At 41.0% G+C, this 22147-nt stretch overlaps 1 protein-coding gene and 1 pseudogene across 3 annotated transcripts in view; one reads left to right on the top strand and one right to left on the bottom strand.

The window, feature by feature from the left end:
* The window catches only part of RALBP1 (ralA binding protein 1), a 63993-nt gene that overhangs the window by 37291 nt on the left and 4555 nt on the right, over positions 1-22147 (top strand). For all 3 annotated transcript variants that reach the window (XM_025365399.1, XM_025365398.1, XM_025365400.1), the window contains 6 exons: positions 816-1114; positions 5140-5598; positions 10810-11159; positions 13534-13695; positions 14626-14757; positions 19691-19798. In XM_025365399.1, coding sequence (XP_025221184.1) covers positions 871-1114; positions 5140-5598; positions 10810-11159; positions 13534-13695; positions 14626-14757; positions 19691-19798 — 1455 coding nt within the window. In that variant the 5' untranslated portion in view covers positions 816-870. The remainder of the gene's footprint in view (positions 1-815; positions 1115-5139; positions 5599-10809; positions 11160-13533; positions 13696-14625; positions 14758-19690; positions 19799-22147) is intronic.
* LOC112611779 lies at positions 6427-6568 on the bottom strand (annotated as a pseudogene).

Genomic DNA, 22147 nt, shown 5'->3' with positions numbered 1-22147 from the left:
AGAGAAAAAGTGATTCTGATAGTATTTCAAATGAATGTCATAATGCCATTAAAGAGGAATAAGAATTAATCCAAGTAACTTTTAAACGCAGTACTTTGACTATGTACCTACCATCTAAAGAAGGGAAAAAGTGCAAACAAATTTTGAACTCCTCTTACATTTGCCCTTTGTAGCATCTGTTGTAGTAAAACTATTTTGCATGTATTTTAGGATTGACTAAATGAGGGTTCCTTCATTTCTTTTAGCATAACTGCAGTACAGAAATATAGTTATTATTGATACATGAGCTGTATATATAATTGCATGCATCATAGAATCATAGTGGTCTGTAATTATGTGAATCATTAAATATATCATTTTAATTATAAAATTTAATTGCGATGTGAACTGTTCACGTGTAGTTATAAAGATGTCTTTGTAACTTATTTATCGTTGTTCAGTCCTAAAGTAAAATAGTAAGATTTTATGTTGGGTAGCAGTCAAAATGAAGTACTTTAGAATGATGAGGGTTTTTTTTCTTTTCTTTTTTTTTTTTTTTTTAAGGAATTCCGTATTCCTTTAAAGGACTTTGGGAACTCTACCTCTGATTTTCATTTGATCTAGTTTTTGAATACTTGAAGATCCCAGTGCTTTCAACCCTGAGAACTGAAATGTGTGATGTATGAAATGTATCTCGAGATAATGAAATGAGAGAGTATTTTACAAGGGGGTTGTGAAGAAAATATTTTTGATTTGTAAATGCTGTGCTGTGTATTTGTGGTGTTTTTGTTCCTTGGTGTTAGGTGACTCTGCTCATGTTTTTTTTCTTGGTGCAGGTGTAATGGATAGGTAACAGAGAAGACCTCGTCCCTTCCTAGTCAGGGCATCAGCATGACTGAGTGCTTCCTGCCCCCCACAAGCAGCCCCAGTGAACACCGCAGGGTGGAGCATGGCAGCGGGCTTACCCGGACCCCCAGCTCTGAAGAGATCAGCCCTACTAAGTTTCCTGGACTGTACCGCACTGGCGAGCCTTCACCTCCCCACGACATCCTCCATGAGCCTCCTGATATAGTGTCTGATGATGAGAAAGATCATGGGAAGAAAAAAGGGAAATTTAAGAAAAAGGAAAAGAGGAGTAAGTGCCATTTTTTCCTATGCTTTAGATATTTTTATTTTATTTTATTGTACTATTATTTTTTGAGACAGAGTCTTGCTCTGTTGCCCAGGTTGGAGTGCAGCGGCACAATCTCAGCTCACTGCAACCTCCGCCTCCCGGTTCAAGCAATTCTCATGTCTTAGTCTCCGGAGTAGCTGGGACTACAGGCGTGCGCCACCATGCCCAGCTAAGTTTTGTGTTTTTAGTAGAGAGGATTTTGCCATGTTGGCCAGACTGGTCTTGAACTCCTGACCTTAAGTGATCCACCCACCTTGGCCTCCCAAAGTGCTGGGATTACAGGCGTGAGCCACCATGCCTGGCTTAGATATATTTTATATAAACTTCCACTCTAATTACATGTACCAGCTGTCTTCTGGAAACATGTCAAGGCAGAGACTCTTGTTTGATTTTTCTGTTCTTTATTTTTCAGGGTCTCAGTTTTTGTATATTAGAGTTGTATTTTGGGGACTTAATCTCACAAATAAAAATACTGAGTTTCCAGAAATGGCAAAGTTTTCTACTGGATATTTCCTGAAGTAATAATTCAAAATAATGTCTAGAAAGTAGATATTGAGCTGGGCACAGTGGCTTACGCCTATAATCCCAGCACTTTGGGAGGCTGAGATGGGAGGATTGCTTGAAGTCAGAAGTTCAAGAGCCTGAGAAACAAAGCCACATCCCTCTCTACCAAAAATTTAAACAATTAGCTGAGCATGGTGGTGTGTGCCTGTAGTCACAGCTACTTAGGAGGCTGGGAGGTCAAGGCTGCAGTGAGCTATGCTTGCACCACTGTAGTCCAGCCTGGGTGACAGAGTGAGACTCTGTCCTCTCCCCCGCTGAAGGCCCCCCGCAAAACAGATAGATAGTGGAATTTTGCCCTTAAAGCATCTTACTTTTCTTGGGTCAGTCATGTCCGCTATTTGGGGTACACTTTATTGGAACCTTCATTAAAGTAGTTATTTATCTTAAGCAAATACCATGATACATTCCATTTGAGGGCCTATTCAGTAAGGAGGATGAGTCATTTGAGTGTAACTTTTTAGTATGTTAAAAGCAAATAAAGTGAGTTATTTTAAGTATTCCTTATTTTGGACTTCATGATATTTTAAATTGATTTGTTTTTGAAGGATTACACAGAGCACACAAATTATATACAACTTGATGAGTGGATATGCTTGTGTAACCACTGCAAGGATCTGGAAATAGAGCATTATCAATTTTTTTTTGCTGCCTTTTTAAAGGGAATCACCTACCCCTCCCATAAGTAAACTTCTTTTATTGTTGATTGGTGCTCCTGATTTTAAACTTATGTATACTTCTATTTGCATCTAGTTTCTTTTGCCCAACATTATATGTTAAAAGTAAAACTTTAGACAAAGTAAATTTAATGGATTTTTTTTTTTGAGACGGAGTCTTGCTCTGTCGCCCAGGCTGGAGTGCAGTGGCTGGATCTCGGCTCACTGCAAGCTCCGCCTCCCGGGTTTACGCCATTCTCCTGCCTCAGCCTCCCGAGTAGCTGGGACTACAGGCGCCCGCCACCTCACCCGGCTAGTTTTTTTTTTGTATTTTTTAGTAGAGACGGGGTTTCACCGTATTAGCCAGGATAGTCTCGATCTCCTGACCTCGTGACCCGCCCATCTCGGCCTCCCAAAGTGCTGGGATTACAGGCTTGAGCCACCGTGCCCGGCCTTTTTTTTTTTTTTTTTTTTTTTTTTTTTTGAGACAGTCTTGCTCTGTTGCTCAGGCTGTAGTGTGCAGTGGTGCGATCACGGGTCACTGCAACCTCTGCCTCCCAGGTTCAAGTGATTCTTCTGCTTCAGCCTCCCAAGTAGCTGGGATTACAGGCACCCGCCACCATGCCTGGCTAATTTTTGTATTTTTAGTAGAGGCAGGGTTTCACCATGTTAGCGAGGCTGGTCTCAAACTCTTGACCTCAAGTGATCCGCCCACCTCAGCCTCCCAAAGTGCTGGAATTACAGGCATGAGCCACCCCGCCTGGCCAGTTTAACAGAGTTTAATCGAGCAAAGAACGATTAGGGAATCCAGTAGCCCCTAAACCAGAATAGGTTTAGAGTGACTGGTGCTGCCACATGGTCACATATTTATGGACAGAAAATGTAAAGTGACACACAGGAAACAGAAGTGAGGTACATGAACAGCCGGATTGGTTATAGCATGGCATTGGCCTTATTTGAGCAGTTTGAACAGTTGCCTCCGTGATTGGCCGAAACTCTGTAATTGGTACAAGAGTAGATTACAGTCTGGGGTACACTTTATTGGAACCTTCAATAAAGTAGTTATTTATCTTAAGTAAATACCATCATACATTCTATTTGAGGGCCTATTCAGTAGGGAGGATGAGTCATTTGAGCATAGCTTTTTAGTATGTTAAAAGCAAATAAAGTAAGTTATTTTAAGTATTCCTTATTTTGGACTTCATAATATTTTAAGTTGATTTGTTTTTGAAGGATTACACAGTTAGGTTACAGTTCACTATGTACGGAGAAACCTTTAGGCCAAACTTAAAATACGTGAGGAGGCAGCTTTAACTTAACATGTTTGTTAGATTAATTCATGTTATTCCATGTGTCAGTAATTTGTTCATCTTTGCACTAGATATTGTTTCATTGCATTATGTGTTAGAGTTATTAATCTGTTCTACTGCTGCTTGTTTGGGTGGTTTTCAGTTTTTGACTGTTATGAATAGTGCTTCTGTGGTGTACATGTTTTTGTATTTCTGTTATGTGTGTGCCTGGGAGTGGAATTGCTCATTTGTAGGCCATGTGTATTTCAGCTTCAGTAGATCCCTGCAAAACAATCTTCCAGAATGCTTGTACCAGTTTACCTTCTCACCAGCAATGTATGACATTCCACTTGCGAAAGCATCTTTGTATTTTGTCCTTAAGATTCTTGCCATTCTGGTTGGTGTGGGGTACGTGGTATTTTAGTTAGAGGGTAACTTAGGAAATAGCTGTTATCTTTTATATAATAGCTTGCAAGGTAGCTAGCTAAGGAAAAGAATTAGGAGAGTTACAGATATTAAAAAAACAACAAAACCAAACTATGACAACTGTGACATGGTTGGTAAAGCAATTGGGCACATTTGTCAGTGTGTGACAACCAGAGCTTTCTGATGCAGGGAATTTGGCCACCATCTAAAGATGAGGGAATTTCCCAGTTCAATCCTCTACTTAAATGAGTCTGCAGTTCCCGCTGCAGTCTCCATAAAGAACTTAGCAGCTGGTGACAGGAGAGTGAAATGTGATAGAGGAATAACTGAAGCACATCAACAGGAGTACAGTTCGTCATGCTTTGAGATTGCCTAAAGTGACAGGCACCACTTAGTTGGAAAAGCTAGGGTAGGTAGAGTGAACACAGGTTGAGTATCCCTCTTCCGAAAATCTAAAATGCTACAAAATCTGAATCTTTTGAGCACTGGCACAACACTCAGAGGAAATGCTCATTGGAGCATTTTGGATTTCAGATTTTTGGGTTAGAGATGCTGAACTGGTATAATGCAAATATCCAGAAAAATCTGAAATTTGAAACACTTCTGGTCTCAAGTATTTCAGATAAGGAATACTCAACCTGTAGGATGTTAGAGGACATGACTCACATGACGAAAGCATTCTCGCTGTATTTTAGAAAAGGATTCATTCCATTAGCCCTCTATGTAGAGCCTTTCAGGTGTATCTCTGATGTTTGGTTTGCCAGAATTCTACTTACACACATGTATAAAACCTGTTTCCCCTCCTAATACTGTAAGGATAACTTCTAGCTCTTTGTCCCCCTCTTGTGGTCAAGAGATGTCACTGCAACATCTTTTTCACTAAGAAGAAACCCATTTCTTTGCTGGGAAGTGCCCAGGAGGAATTGGCCAAGAAGTGAAAAGCTAGATAGCTGGTGCCAGGCGGCACCGTTTTTTGGTTCTGTTTTTAGAAAGTATATGGACAGTTTGACATTAAACAAACATATAACTTACACTGTCTCCGTGTCTTTGGCAGCTGAAGGCTATGCAGCCTTTCAGGAAGATAGCTCTGGAGATGAGGCAGAAAGTCCTTCTAAAATGAAGAGGTCCAAGGGTATCCATGTTTTCAAGAAGCCCAGCTTTTCTAAAAAGAAGGAAAAGGATTTTAAAATAAAAGAGAAACCCAAAGAAGAAAAGCATAAAGAAGAAAAGCACAAAGAAGAAAAACATAAAGAGAAGAAGTCGAAAGACTTGACAGCAGCTGATGTTGTTAAACAGTGGAAGGAAAAGAAGAAAAAGAAAAAGCCAATTCAGGAGCCAGAGGTGCCTCAGATTGATGTTCCAAATCTCAAACCCATTTTTGGAATTCCTTTGGCTGATGCAGTAGAGAGGACCATGATGTATGATGGCATTCGGCTGCCAGCCGTTTTCCGTGAATGTATAGATTACGTAGAGAAGTATGGCATGAAGTGTGAAGGCATCTACAGAGTATCAGGTACTGGGAATGTGCACTTCACTTGGTGGTTTTTAATAATTAACTTCACTTTCATTTTTCAAAGGAAGAAAAAATATTGTGAGGACAATTTGGCCTGGATCCTAAGCTTTATTCGTTTCCTCGATCCTCCCAGTTGCACAGAAATCCACCCCTCTCCCCAGCCTTTCTTTGGTGTTCCAGCGTTTGGTTTTTCATATTTCCTTCCATTAGGAGGATTTCACGTTAGTTGTTCGTAGCTTGCAGCAGCCAGGACTAAAACAAAGTAAAGTATACTGGTAGCATTGCTTAACAGGGCTGCATTCAGACCCTGTTTTTTTTTTTTTTCTTTTGTTTGTTTATTTGTGTTTTCGAGACAGAGTCTTGGTCTGTCACCCAGGCTGGAGTGCAGTGGCGTGATCTCAGCTCACTGCAACCTCCGCCTCCTGGGTTCAAGTGATTCTCCTGCCTCAGCCTCCCGAGTAGCTGGGATTATAGGCATGTACCACCACACCCAGCTAATTTTTGTATTTTTAGTAGAGACAAGGTTTCACCATATTGGCCAGGCTGGTCTTAAATCCCTGACCGCAGATGATCTGCCCTCCTCGGCTTCCCAAAGTGCTGGGATTACAGGTGTGAGCCACCACTCCCAGGCGCCTGCTTTTTTTTTTTTTTTTTTTCTCTTCTTTCCTCTGTAAGCAGAGGCTCAGTGATACAAGGGCCATCAGCAAGAAAAGGAAAGTTAACTCTGTGAAGGAATCTTCTTGGCCAAGAGTCACGTTTATGGACACAGTCATATAATGCATTTCCTTAGCTCAGCTAAGAGGCATGAAATGGTTTCGGTTTTTGTTTTCTTGGTGCATGGTTCATAGAGGTACTGCAATACCCAGTCAATACGTGGAGTGGTCCAAGCGAGCTTCTGTTCCATCTCCCTGCTCCAGAAATCTTGGAACAGATACTACACCTGACTTTAGCCAAAAGACCAAGAAGTGGTCAGTGTTTAGGCCCTATATGTGAATGCTTTGGTCAGCTACATGCGACTATTACATATATTAACAACACTGATTTTCTATTTATCTTTATTCCATATGTATACAAATTAAATTTCATATTTGGCAAGAGTGTGTTTTGATTGGGTATCTAAATCAAGCAATATGTATATTTTTAAAAGTAAAAAAGATTTCTTAGAAAGCGGTATGACTTTTATACCAGGATAGGATGAAAGCCCTGACCTGTAGCAGCATCTGTGTTCCAAATTATTACATTGCCATTATTCAGTTTCTTGGTACATCACCAGTTTCTGTTTAGAGATTTATTTTATAAAATTAATTGTTGACTGAGGCAGGAGGATCACTTGAGCCCAGGAGTTTGAGGCTGCAGTGAGCCATGGTCGTACCACTGCACTGCAGCCAGGGCGAGAGTGAGACCTTGTCTCAAAAATAATAATAATAATACTTGTTGGTCACATGTATTTTCATGATGAGTTGTTAAGTCATACACATGTAGAATAGATAGATTAAACTTAGTTTTTTCATTTAATTGGTTCATATGCAATTCTAAAAGGTAGATTTGATATTTAAGTTTTGCTGAGAAAGGGCAGATATTTTTGATAATTGGGAAAACCGTTACATGATCCACTAGATTACATGCCATTATTTAAGAGTATTTTGACTAAAATGTTATTTTTTTATAGAAAATGAAATAAATTAGGCATTGAATTTGAGTTTATAACTCCTTAGTATTATATAAACATATTTAAACTAATTGAATTTTAAGAATAATTGGCTAGGTGCAGTAGCTCACGCCTGTAATCCCGGCACTTTGGGAAGCTGAGGCAGGCAGATTGCGAGGTCAGGAGATTGAGACCATCCTGGCCAACATGGTGAAACCCTGTCTCTACTAAAATACAAAAAATTAGCCAGGCATGGGGGCGCGCGCCTGTAGTCCCAGCTACTTGGGAGGCTGAGGCAGGGGAATAGCTTGAACCCGAGAGGCGGAGGTTACAATGAGCCAAGATCGCGGCACTGCACTCTAGCCTGGAGACAGAGCAAGACTCCATCTCAAAATAATAATAATAATAATAATATACCGAATTGATTCTTTAAACATTTAAACATTAATAACGTAAGTTGCTTCTCTCACATGGTCTTAGTAGCCATGAATTAGTTTTGTTTTAGGTAAAAGTTTCTGTGAAAATTTTCTACAGCTTTGTTCAAAGGATTCTTTTTGTCTCTGACCTACTTTTTAATGTCTGCATTTTTTTGGAAATTCAGTCATAGAACTCCTCTTCTCTGTGTGTAAAGCATTCAGATTGAGCTGCTGCCCATATTGCAACAGCTGGGGGCTGAGCTCCTGCTCTGTTGAGTTCTGGGTTTATTCTCTGACCTGTGGCAGAGTGCTGTAGTCAGCCCAGCTTATGCTACTGTCATGGACAGTGCTAATAATAACACTGCTTTTTGCTAGAGATCTTAGTTCTCACTTATTCATTTTAAGACCTTTTGCTGGAAGTTTTAGTTCTTGCTTATCTAATTTTAAACGAATATGAAAGACAATTTAAGTGATTTTATACATTTTAATTTACTCATCTACATTTTCTTGTATTTTTTTGCATTAAAGTGTACCTGTATGCTCTTTCTGTCTTTCTGTGGAACACTTTATTTGTAGTGTCCAATTTTTAAAAGAAAAACATTTTGATAACAGTTTTGGAGTAATGGCAAACCAAACACACATTCTAATTGTCTACTTGTACAATTTGTTGGGTAGGTACTGCAGGGGGGAGAATTAAATATACATGAGGAAGAGAAAAAATCTTTGCCAAGAATTTCAGTTATTATCACTTATGGTTTACCCATATTGTCATTAAAAGTAAGAAAATGGGAGTTATTTTCTAACTTTCTGTCACAAAATAAAGATTATCTAAAAATAATAGTGTTATTTTTGTATTTTGTTATTGATTTTATTTTGTCAATACTGGGTAAGTTACAGATTTATCATAATGCCATTAAAAGATTTTCACAAAGGATAAAGAATGCCAAAGTCCGGATGTAAGCACCATATTCACCCTCAAGTGCTGTTCAGCTTAGACGGCATTTACCGTCTAAGCGTTAATTTGTAGTTTGTTTCACATAATTGGCTGAAAGTGTTAAGTATTAAAAACAACGAAAAACTACTTTGTGTTCTTCTGAGCAATCACTGTCACTAAATTACGTTCCTTAATACAGATCGTACTAAAGACTTAAAATCTCATGTAATGTTTGAAAATCGTTTGCTTTAGTTTTCTTTTGTTCAATAAGCAAAACAATTTGATCTTAGCAACCCAAACCTTTTTTTGTTCCAGCTCTGTTCAGATTAAGGTTATACTTAAAGAATCCAAACTTTAAAGTACAAATTAGTTGGGGATTATTTAATGGAGAATATTTTCAAAGTGGTTTTTTGGGTAGCTAATTCACCCTTTGCAGTTATAGTACAATATTTACACATAAAAAAGTAACTTACCCACAACTTTTTGGAACATATTTAGGTATGCTAAGCTGCAGTTTTTGTTGTCAGGCTTGTGAATTGTTAGAAAAAGCAGTTGGCTGCCTATGTAGAGCAGGACTTACACTTGGAATGTAGTTTAATTTTTGTCTGACTTTTTACCTTTTTAAAATTTTTTTCCCTTGAGACAGAGTCTTGCTTTTCGCCCAGGCTGGAATACAATAGTGTGATCTCAGCTCACTGCAACCTCCACCTCCTGGGTTCAAGCAATTCTCCTGCCTCAGCCTCCTGAGTAGCTGGGAGTACAGGCACCCGCCACCACGCCTGGCTAATTTTTGTATTTTTAGTAGAGACAGGGTTTCACCATGTTGGCCAGGCTGGTCTTGAACTCCCTACCTCAGGTGATCCACCTGCCTCTGCCTCCCAAAGTGCTGGGATTACAGGTGTGAGCCACCATGTGATGTTTTTACGTTGAAAACAAATTCCTGAATTGATGGGCATATTTGCTTAATATATCCGTGGTTGCTTTGACTTTTGTTCTGACTGTTGACCTTTTCAATTATCATTTTACTTTTGGTTAAATTCACTTTTGAAGTTAGTTTTTTGTTTGGTTTTTTTTTTTTTTTTTTTTTTTTTTTTTGAGGCGGAGTCTCGCTCTGTCGCCCAGGCTGGAGTGCAGTGGCCGGATCTCGGCTCACTGCAAGCTCCGCCTCCCGGATTTACGCCATTCTCCTGCCTCAGCCTCCCGAGCAGCTGGGACTACAGGCGCCCACCACCTCGCCCGGCTAGTCTTTTGCATTTTTTAGTAGAGACGGGGTTTCACCGTGTTAGCCAGGATGGTCTCGATATCCTGACCTCGTGATCCGCCCGTCTCGGCCTCCCAAAGTGCTGGGATTACAGGCTTGAGCCACCGCGCCCGGCCTAGTTTTTTGTTTTTTTGGGTTTTTTTGTTTTTTTTTTTAGGTAGAGTCTTGCTCTGCCATCCAAACTGGAGTGCAGTGGCGTGATCTCGGCTCACTGCAACCTCTGCCTCCCAGGTTCAAGTGATTCTCCTGCTCAGCCTCCCAAGTAGCTGGGACTACAGGCGCCCACCACCACGCCTGGCTAATTTTTATATTTTTAGTAGAGACAGGGTTTCCCCATGTTAGCCAGGCTGGTCTTGGACTCCTGACCTCAAGTAATCCTCCTGCCTTGGTCTCCCAAAGTGCTGGGATTACAGATGTGATCCACAGTGCCTGGCCTATTTTTAATTAATTTTTTAATTTTTTGAGACAATGTCTTACTCTGTTGCCCAGGCTGGAATACAGTGGTGCAATTATGGCTCACTGCAGCCTCAACCTCCCAGGCTCAATTGTTCATCCCAACTCAGCCTCCCAAAGAACTTGGACTACAGGTGCACGTCACTGTGCACGGCTAATTTTTGTATTTTTTGTAGAGACGGGTTTTGACCATGTTGTCCAGCTAGTCTCGAACTCCTGGGCTCAAGTGATCTGCCTGCCTCAGCCTTCCAAAGTGCTGGGATTACAGGTGTGACCCACTGTGGCCAGCCAGTGTAGTCTTACATGTTGGTGTTTACAGAGAAATTGTACGACCTTTGGGCAGATAAATATTTCATAACAAGAGGTTTGTTATTGGTCAGGTTGCTGTTCTCAGATCTGCAGATCTGCCTAGCAAGGGTGGGTGTAATGGTAAAGAAAGCTTGTATGTTTGATTTTCTTTTCTCCGTATCTTCTCTCTTCTGAATTTGAATGTTTTAAGGAATTAAATCAAAGGTGGATGAGCTAAAAGCAGCCTATGACCGGGAGGAGTCTACAAACTTGGAAGAATATGAGCCTAACACTGTAGCCAGTTTGCTGAAGCAGTATTTGCGAGACCTTCCAGAGAATTTGCTTACCAAAGAGCTTATGCCCAGATTTGAAGAGGCTTGTGGGAGGACCACGGAGACTGAGAAAGTGCAGGAATTCCAGCGTTTACTCAAAGAACTGCCAGAATGTAACTATCTTCTGATTTCTTGGCTCATTGTGCACATGGACCATGTCATCGCAAAGGAACTGGAAACAAAAATGAATATACAGAACATTTCTATAGTGCTCAGCCCAACCGTGCAGGTACATGGTCTTCTCTACACATATACCCTCTGGTCCTGACACTGGGGGACTGGGGTAATTTTCTATTGCTCAGTCACATGTAAAGCAGTGAACCTGAGAAGACAGGTGATGGATTAGCTTGAATACAGGTCTTTTCCTTTCATAGTTTGGACAGTGTCGGTGTAAAAGATAATGCATATACTTGCCCTTTAGCTTGTAGTGATGTAATTTGAATGTGGTACAGTCTTTGATGTGGGTTTATAAACAAGGTCTGATGACAAGCATCCTTCATTAGTGGAGGAGGAGCCCATGGCATCTACAGTTACAGAGTTCATGTGTAGAATTTTAGAGATGCCAGTTATTTCATCAGTAGCATTATTGCTTCATTATATCACAGACACACATCAAACTCAGGCACAAAGGGACCTAACGTTAATTCGTTTGGTTGAAGATGTAGCCTGAGGATTTCAGTGTGATAATTGGTATCTTTTTACGACATATATACTTGACTTTCCTTTATTGCTGCTCAGTTGGTGCTGTCATAGAGTATATGTTTTCTTTTAATTAGAGTTAATGATATTTTACTCAGGCCAATAAAAAGGGAGATGATAAGTTATATTTATTATCTTTTTTTTTTTTTTTTTTTTTTTTTTTTTTTTTTTTATTTTTTGAGACGGAGTCTCGCTCTGTCGCCTAGGCTGGAGTGCAGTGGCCGGATCTCAGCTCACTGCAAGCTCCGCCTCCCGGGTTTACGCCATTCTCCTGCCTCAGCCTCCCGAGTAGCTGGGACTACAGGCGCCCGCCACCTCGCCCGGCTAGTTTTTTGTATTTTTTAGTAGAGACGGGGTTTCACCGGGTTAGCCAGGATGACCTCGATCTCCTGACCTCGTGATCCGCCCATCTCGGCCTCCCAAAGTGCTGGGATTACAGGCTTGAGCCACCGCGCCCGGCTATTTATTATCTTAAGCCCTGTTTTTGGCCAGTAGTCTGAGTCACCGTAAATCACTGTCGCTGTTATTAGAGTGTTTTTTTATTTACTAAAGAGTCTTTCAGTCAGGCAGTGGCTCACACCTTTAATGCGAGCACTTCAGGAGGCTATGGCAGGAGGATAGCTAGAGGCCAGGAGTGCAGCCTACGCAACATAGCAAGACCCCGTCTCTACAAAAAAATAAAAAATTAGCTGGGTGTGGTAGCATGTATGTGTAGTCCCAGTTACTTGGGAGACTGAGGTAGGAGGATTGCTTGAGCCCAGCAGTGAGCTATGATCATCCCACTGTACTCCTCTCTGGGTGACAGAGCAAAATTCTATCTCTAAAAAATAAATTCTTCTGTTATTCATTGGTTACACTTTGAAAGCAAAATGTTTCTCAGATTTTAGTTTGATCATTCATATTAGGATTTCAGGATCTGGTAAATATTACATTGATACTTAATATTACTATAATATAATAGAGATGGTTGTATCATAGAAGAGTCAAGTGTGTTGTAAGAGTAAGTTTTAGGTAGGAAGTAATTTCTTATAGTAGCTTTTCAGCCAACCTAATGCCCTGGTCTCCTAGCATGTGAACATCCACACTTAAAGGCTGGCTGTGTCCAGGTATTTGTTTCTGGAGTGAGGGCTTTCAACCTCAACCCAGTTTTACTGCTGTGGTGCTCTCACTTCCCTCACGGTCATCATTCAGCCCATTGTAGCTGTTAAAATATCTCAAAGTAAGTTGAAAATAAAGAACATAAGATGTTTTAGCTGGGCATGGTGGCTCATGCCTGTAATCGCAGCACTTTGGGAAGCTGAGGTGGGTAGATCATTTGAGGTCAGCAGTTTGAGACCAACCTGGCCAACATGGTGAAACCCCATCTCTACTGAAAATACAAAAAAATCAATCAGGCATGGTGGCGCACACCTGTAATCCCAGCTTACCAGAGAGGCTGAGGCAGGAAAATCGCTTGAACCCATGAGGTGGAGCTTGCAGTGAGCTGAGATTGTGCCACAGTACTCTAGCCTGGGCTACAGAGCGAGACTCCATCTCAAAACACAAAACAAAAAAACAAAACAATACTCAAAAAAACATAAGGTGTTTTAGTCAGTTAATACTGTAGTGATAGAAAAAACAAACAAATGAATGGGCATCAGCTTCTCTATCCTTTTCTTGTTTTTTTTTTCCTCTTCAATTCTTTCTGGTGCTTGAATACATGATTTAACTCATATTTTATGAGTTTTCTTCTTAAATTGACCATTTTCTTCTTAAATTGACCATTAACTAGCAAAGACTGTGTTGTCAGTACTGGGTAGAATTTTCTTTATGTGTCCAGGATTAAAGGGTATATTATGTTAGACACAAATAACTGAAATAGAATGATAGTTTTAATGGTTTTCTTGTAAATCTTTTTTTCTTAGATCAGCAATCGAGTCCTGTATGTGTTTTTCACACATGTGCAAGAACTCTTTGGAAATGTGGTACTAAAGCAAGTGACGAAACCTCTGCGATGGTCTAACATGGCCACGATGCCCACACTGCCGGAGACCCAGGCGGGCATCAAGGAGGAGATCAGGAGACAGGTGTGTGCACCCTGCCTGCCACAGCCTGCGTCTGCATTGGCCATTGTGGAGTCCAGTGGTGATGGGCTCTTGTTTCCTGAGCACTTTCTGTGTGTCTGGAGCTATGTGAGGCACACTGAAGTCAAAAATTCCCATCTGGTACTGTTTCATGCTGAATAAGTCGGAATACCATGGTGGAAAGAGCATAGTTTTTGGAATCAAAAGACCTGGCTTTAAATTCTTGCTCTGCTCTCAGTTATAACTGATTTTAGGCGAATTCTTAACCACCTTAAGCGCTGGTGTTCTTGCTTTAAAATGGGCCCTCTTAAAGGATTGGTGTGAAGATTTTGCCACAAATGAGACAATACATGAAACAGGCCAGGCACGCTGTAAATAGTCTAAAAATGTTTGCTTTTTCTGGACAAGGTTGCTGTCATCAGCCATATTTTATAGATAAGAATATTAAAATTTGGGGAAGTTAAGTAACATGATTATTTATTATAGACCCAAGAGTTGAGCCCAAATCCTGGGCGTTTTTACTATGCTATTTTGATGGAAGTAACCATGCCGTGTTTGTGTGGGTGTGTGTAATCAAGACTAAATAAGAAAGTTAATTACATTTGATTATTTATTTGCATGCACTTTATCAAACCCCTGCTTGCTTTTCCTCCCTTGTGTCTGCCGTGAGCTCCCAGTTCTTACTAGTTAATGATGATGACATTGGAGATGGGGATGTTGATTAAGTATTATTGAACCAATACAAATTAGCAAATAATTCATTGGCAAAACAATAAGAATGATTTTTCAATCATATCAGTGCCATTATTTTACTCTAATGAAATAAAGGATAATTGAAAAATAGTTGATTCTTCATCTTTAGAAATTGCATGTGTTGTTAGTTTAAGATAAGAGGATATGGAATGCAACTTAGTGTGTGGCATTGCTTTCTAGGAGTTTCTTTTGAATTGTTTACATCGAGATCTGCAGGGCGGGATAAAGGATTTGTCTAAAGAAGAAAGATTATGGGAAGTACAAAGAATTTTGACAGCCCTCAAAAGAAAACTCAGAGAAGCTAAAAGACAGGTGGGTTACTAGTTTGATACCTAATGTTTATAATAGAACGTGTTGGAGTCTTTTATATCCTTTATGTGCTCTTTGAAGTATTTTCTTTCTTTCCTTTTTCTTTTGATATTGACTAGGCTGGTCTCAAACTCTTGGCCTCAAGTAATCCTCCCACCTCGGCCTCCCCCAAAGTGCTGGGATTACAGGCATGAGCCACCACGCCCAGCCCAAGTTCTTTCTTTTAAGAATATTATAGATAATGTCACTTGAAGTGAACTTCTCTGGTGGGAAATTTATTCACTAAAATGTTTCTAGTCCTGTATTATTGATATTGCAGCCTGGTGTCAGTCACATGTTTCAATGTAATCTAGAACGTTTTTTTATTTTTTTTGAGACAGGATCTCGCTCTGTCACCCAGGCTGGAGTGCAATGGCATGATAATGGTTCACTGTAGCCTCGACCTCCTGGGCTCAAGGGATCCTCCTACCTCAGCTTTCTGAGTACTGAGTAGGTGGGCCTACAGGTGTGTGCCACCATGCTCAGCTGATTTTTTACTGCTTGTAGAAATGGGGTCTTGTTAATGTTGCCCAGGCTGGTCTCAAACTTCTGGGCTCAAGCAGTCCTCCCACCTCCCAAAGTGCTGGGATTATAGGCATAAGCCACCATGCCTGGCCTAGAAAGTTTTGTTTTAATTAAAAATGAATTTACTGGCCGGGCGCGGTGGCTCACGCCTGTAATCCCTGCACTTTGGGAGGCCGAGGCGGGCGGATCACGAGGTCAGATCAAGACCATCCTGGCTAACATGGTGAAACCCCGTCTCTACTAAAATACAAAAAATTAGCCGGGCGCGGTGGCGGGCGCCTGTAGTCCCAGCTACTCGGGAGGCTGAGGCAGGAGAATGGCGCGAACCCGGGAGGCGGAGCTTGCAGTGAGCCGAGATGGTGCCACTGCACTCCAGCCTGGGCGACAGAGTGAAGACTCCGCCTCAAAAAAAAAAAAAAAAAAGAATTTACTAAAAAATTTGTCATTTCCTGCTCGGTTATACCTGTAAACAGGGCTTTCTGCAGATGAGAAGCAGGCTGGATGGTGGCACACCTTTGGGGACTGCTGGAATTTGAGGCATTTAGTATTAGCTCTTTGGAAATGTAGTGATGAGGGTTGCCTGGAAGGTCCTGAAGATCAGGAGAGATTCTGTTTATGTAATAAGAAGAAGAGGGGCATGCAGTACCTGATGAGTTTAGGGTACGCCAGTCAGACTTTTGAGTTCCCTCTTGTTTAGTGTGCGTTGCTTGGTTCTGGGACTGTGAGTGGACCAGCCAGAGCAACAGTAAAATCCCAGATCTCTGGATCACCTTAAAATCCACATTGCAGATCCACTGCAGCATCTAAACAGCACATCCAAGGATCATTAGTTAGCCCTTGCCTGAATTGGGGAACATGATAGTAGGTCTCTGTTGTGGTTGTGTTAAAAAGACAAAGGCAACCTGAGTCCTTCTGTTTCTTTGAGGTTAGAGATTTGTATTCATGTGGAGGATAGCTTTGTGAGACGGGCGCATTCGTGGAACTTTTCCACGGCACTCTGGGGTATGTAATCTAGCGGAAGCCCTCTGCGTATTTTCCTTCTTTTCCCTAGCTCACCAGGTTATCTATCTCTTGCTTCCTTTACCTGTTTTTTGTTGTTGTTGCTGTTAAAAATTTCCCTTCATGTCTCAGCCTAGAACAGGTATTAGAGACGGACCACTCAGGCTTCAGGGGCAAATTGTAATTGTTAATCATACGGCATTGCCAGTCAGCCTTTAAATGAAGAGTCCCCTGACTGACCTAGGACAGGGCTGATGGAGGTTTGGCTTTTGTTTATCTTGCTTCTACATCTCGCTTAGATAAAGGAATCATGATATAGCAGCCAGAGCCAATATAAGAAGGGATGGATTAACTTTGCTTTACCGATTTTCCCGATGCTGTGTTTTCACGCCAGCTCATTAATTCACAAAGTGCACAAAAGATTCCACAAAAGTCTAATGTATTTTTATGTATTAGCAATGCACAATTAGATATTGAAACTAAAAAAAAAAGAGAGACCTAAATAAATGGAGAGATAAATCATGCATGTGGTACAGAAGATTCAATGTCGTTAAGATGTTAGATTTTCCCAAATTTCAACTTTGAGGAACAAATGACTTTTAAAGAAAGAAGTAACTTATATTAACAGACTAAAAACAAGAAAAACCCACAACATCATATCAGTAGATGCAGAAAAAGATTTGGTAGAATTCAGTACTTATTCATGATAAAACTCCCAGCAGATAACTTTCTCATCCTGATGAAGTACATCTACAAAGAATCTACAGTTATCATACTTAATAGTGAAAGACTAAATGCTTACCCTAAGATTGGTGTACACTGCAGGGATTTCTGCTCTTACCACCTCTATTCAGCATCATACTGGATGTTCTAGCCAGTGCAGTAAAGCAAGAAAAAAGACATGCATATTGGAGAGAAATAAATTTTTATTCTTGGATAACATGATTATCTGCCGAGACCAGCTCAGTCGGGGAGACCCTAACCCAGCGGCACTAGAGGAATTAAAGACACACACACAGAAATATAGAGGTGTGGAGTGGGAAATCAGGGGTCTCACAGCCTTCAGAGCTGAGAACCTCGAACAGAGATTTACCCACGTATTTATTGACAGCAAGCCAGTGATAAGCATTGTTTCTATAGATTATAGATTAACTAAAAGTATTCCTTATGGGAAATAAAGGGATGGTGCGAAGTAAAGGGATGGCTCTGGCTAGTTATCTGCAGCAGGAGCATGTTCTTAAGGCACAGATCACTCACGCTATTGTTTGTGGTTCAGGAACACCTTTAAGCGGTTTTCCGCCCTGGGTGGACCAGGTGTTCCTTGCCCTCATTCCAGTAAACCCACAACCTTCAGCGAGGGCATCGTGTCCATTACGAACTGTCACAGTGCCGCAGAGATATTGTTTATGGCCAGTTTTGGGGCCAGTTTATGGCCAGATTGTGGGGGCCTATCCCCAACAATTATCTACATATAAAATCCTAAGGAATCTACAGAAAAAGAACTAATCAGTGAGTTTAGCAAGGTTGTAGGTTACAAGATCAGATACACAAATGTCTACTGTGTATCTAGATATTAGAAATGCACAATTGGATATTAAACCTCAAAAAAAAAAAAAAAAAACCCTAAATAAATGGAGAGAGACATCATGCCTGTGGAACCGAAGATTCAATATTGTTAAGATGTTAGGTTTTCCCAAACTGATCCGTGGGTCCAGTCCCAATCAAAATCCAGACAGATGGTATTTGTGAAAATGAATAAGCTCTTCTAAAATGTATGTGGAAATACAAATGACCTAGACTAGGTCAACAGTTTTGAAGAAGAGCATAACCGGAAGATGGGAGGACTCATACTACCTGATTTCAAGACTTGCTACAAAGCTGCAGTTAATTGAGACCATAGGTATTGGATACGGATACACATACAGAATAGAAAGTTCAGAAGTCGACCTACACATATATGGGCAATTACTTTTTAATGAAGATACTAAAATAATTCAGTGGGGAAGGGATATTCTTTTCAACAAATAGCACCGGAACAGATGCAAAGAAAAGAAAAACTTTACCCATACAACACATGCAAAAAATAGCTTGAAATGAATCATAAACTAACACTAAAAAAGCTTCCAGAAGAAAAAAAAACAGGAAAAGATCTTACTGACCTTGGCTTAGGCAGTAATTCCCTAAATAGGACACAAAACCTATTATAAACTATAAAAGAAAAATTTGATAAATTGAATTTCATCAAAAATTTAAAAACATGATCTTCAAAAGGTATTAAGAAAATAAATATCCAAGCCAGAAGCTGTGACAAAATATTTGCAAAAAGCTTGTGTCTGATAAAGGATTTGAATTTTTTTTAAAGATGTTTACAGTTTAATAAGAAAGCAACCAATTTTTAAAAGGCAAAAATTTGAACAAATACTTTACCAAAGATCATATATAGATGACAAATAAGCACATGCAAAGACTCTCACCATCATCAGTCATTAAGGAAATACAGATTAAAAGTACTCTGAGATAACAGTATACATCAGCTAGAATAGGTTGCTCTTGGTAATGCAAAATGGTGTAGCCATTTTGAAAAACAGCTTGGCAGTTTCTTACAAACTTAAACATACTGTTACTTACCATAGCACCCAGCCTTCCCACTCCTAGGTATTTATCTAAGAGAAGAAAGCATTTGCCCTCACAAGGCACGTGCGAAATGTTCCTAACAGCTCCGGTTACAATAGCTTACAACTAGAAGCAACCCCAATGTCCATCAGTTGGTGAATGGATAAACAAATCGGCGTACATTTATTCCATGGCATATTGCTCAGCAACTGCTGATACAGACAACCAAGTAGATGAATCTTAAAAGCATTGTGCTAAGTGAAAGAAGCCAGATAATCACATTACTTACTGATTGATTCCATTATGAAACTCAAGGAAAGGAAAAACTGCAGCGATGGAGACCAGGACAGGGGCTGCCAGATGTCGGCGGATGGTGGAGGAGCCCAAGGGCACTTTGGCGATGGAAATGTTCTAGAGCATGATGGTGGTGCTGGTTCCTTATGTTTGTGAACACTAAATTCTGTGCTCAAGATTTACACTCCTGACCACACCCTCCCTAAGTATTACATAGGTAATTTCTGTGGAAGAGTACCAGAAACGGCAAGTACATTCACCAGAATTGAGTATGTTTGACAGTGCAGGCACAGACTAAGATTTCCATGTTATATTCCAAGCCCAGTTACCAAATGCCCATCCAACTAGATGGTTCATCTGACTGTTACTGTTTCCATTCTAGGAAATGAGAAGGAAACGTGTGAATTTGTTGAATATGTGTTACACATAGGCTGAGCAGTTCTTTTTTATTTGTCTCACTTGACAGGAGTGTGAAACCAAGATTGCACAAGAGATAGCCAGTCTTTCAAAAGAGGATGTTTCCAAAGAAGAGATGAATGAAAATGAAGAAGTTATAAATATTCTCCTGGCTCAGGTAACCTAAAATCTTTTTTTTGTTTTGTTTTTGAGATGAAGTCTCACTGTTGTCCCCGAGGCTGGAGTGCGTCGAAGCGATCTCAGCTCACTGCAGCTTCCGCCCCCCAGGTTCAAGCGATTCTCCTGCCTTGGCCCCCCGAGTAGCTGGGATTACAGGCACCTGCCACCACGCCCAGCTAATTTTTGTGTTTTTAGTAGAGACGGGGTTTCACCATGTTGGCCCGGTTGGTCTAGAACTCCTGACCTCAGGTGATCCACCGGCCTCGGCCTCCCAAAGTGCTGGGATTACAGGCGTGAGCCACTGCGCCCGGCCTGCAAGGCTCTTAATGGTCATTTAAACCTAACTTGAGAAGCTCTAGTACAGATGTGAATATTTTAACCAAAATTATAAAGTGATTTTGAGGGCCTGTGTCTGTTTTATTTGTCCCTTCCTTTATGTTGTGTTTGTTAAAATGTTCGGTTATGGCGAAAGAAACGACCTTATGTTCACTAATGACTCCTTACTGGGCATTGTTCTAGATGCTTAATCATTTGGTCTATACACAGGTCTGAATTATAGGTCTTTTCCCTGATTTCCAGATTAGTGGTACTTGTTCCATATTAATGAGATCAGACTTTTAAAAATATTTTAAAAACCGTTGTTCCTAACATTACAAAGTCTGGGATCCTTGAAATGTTAGGTACAGATTTTTTCTAATAGTTGTTGCTAATAACACCTTTTAGATATTTTGATTTTATTCTTTGCAGGTGAAAGTCAATTGTTGGGAGGCAAATTGTCTTATTAGTCCTTCATTGATTTAACAGATATCCCTTTTGTGCCTCCTGTATTCCAGGCATAGAGCTGAAGATGAGCTCATTTCTTTCTGTATTTCTCAAGTCAGCCTCACTTTGTTCTGGAAATTGCTAGAGTTTAACCAGAAAGGAATGAAGTTCTAGGCTCTGACAACATTGTGTCTGGGGTTCCAGAAACTCATGTGGTTTCCCTAAAGCCCAGTAGGTTTCAGTCCTTCTCTGTCACCTCTGACACATGTGTTGTTTGCCTCACAGAGCACACAACTATTTTCCCTGAGGAGAGGATGAAGTCCCAGATGATGCCTTTGTTTCAGGGCTCTTCCGTCTGGCGTGTGTTGGAATGTTAGCTTTAGTAGGGGTGCAGAGGTACAGGAAAGACATCTGTGTTCAGAAGCATTTGGGCAGTGCTGTGCCCTTCACCTCCAGGAGAGAGGTTCTCAGCGCCGTTGGTGTGTGTGGGTAGTTCATTTTGGCATGTGGCCATGGTGAGTAGTTACCTTCTCAGTACCAGCTCGTCTGGAAAGAACGTCTGTCCCCAGCTCCTCATCCCCAGAGCCACCTTCCGTTTCTCTCCTAAGTTTTGTCTGCCTTGCTGCTTTTCTGTAGGTCGGAGGGGCTCGCTAGATCTTGGGCAGATAGTGATTTTTTCCCCATTCTTTTAATAAGACTGATGATCTTATCAATCTTAGAAACGGATATTCTGGTAAAGCAGAATATTGACTATTTAAATACCTTTGGGCCAGGCACGGTGGCTCATGTCTGTAATCCTAGCACTTGGGGAGGCTGAGGTGGGCGGATCACCTGAGGTCAGGAGTTCGAGACCAGCCTGGCCGACATGGTGAAACCCCGTCTCTACTAAAAATACAAAAATTAGCCAGGCATGGTGGTAGGCGCCTGTAGTCCCAGCTACTCAGTGGCTGAGGCGGGAGAATCACTTGAACCCGGGAGGTGAAGGTTGGAGTGAGCCTAGATTGTGCCACTGCACTCCAGCCTGGGTGACAGAGTGAGACTCTGTCTCAAAAAAAAACAAAAAAACAAAAAAACCTGAGGACTTTAAAGAGGATGGCGGCTTATGGAAAGGTGGAAAACTTTCTGTGATGGTCTTCCCTTCACACTGATCTGCCTTAAAGGTGACACTGACGCCAGCCAGACATCTCTTGGATCCTTCTTTTCCTAGTGACCCCATCAGAGGTCACCATGGCCCTACATATGTCTGCTTTCCTGAGACATGGGCAGGCATTAAGAGTGGGAAGCCAAAGCCAGTTTCATCCCTCAAGCCCTGGCTCCTCCCTGTGTGGTGGCCTCACAGGGGCCTTCGCAGTAGGAGGATATGGGGTTCCTGTGTGGCATTTTGTTACTGAGAAAAATCTGGTCATTTCCCCAAAATAACTTTACCTTTTCTCCAAGAAGCCTTTTCTTGACCCTAATGAAATAGGATGTTTTTGGTTGTGCAGGACATAACTTGTGTTCAGCACTCAGTGGGGCTCAAGAATTCAGGGCAACATGGGAGACCCCAAACAAGTGACATTTCCTGGGCTAAAACTCTGCGGTGTTC

The sequence above is a fragment of the Theropithecus gelada genome, chromosome 18, assembly GCF_003255815.1.
Source record: "Theropithecus gelada isolate Dixy chromosome 18, Tgel_1.0, whole genome shotgun sequence".
Lineage (NCBI taxonomy): Eukaryota > Metazoa > Chordata > Mammalia > Primates > Cercopithecidae > Theropithecus > Theropithecus gelada.
This window is presented reverse-complemented; position numbering and strand designations above follow the sequence as displayed.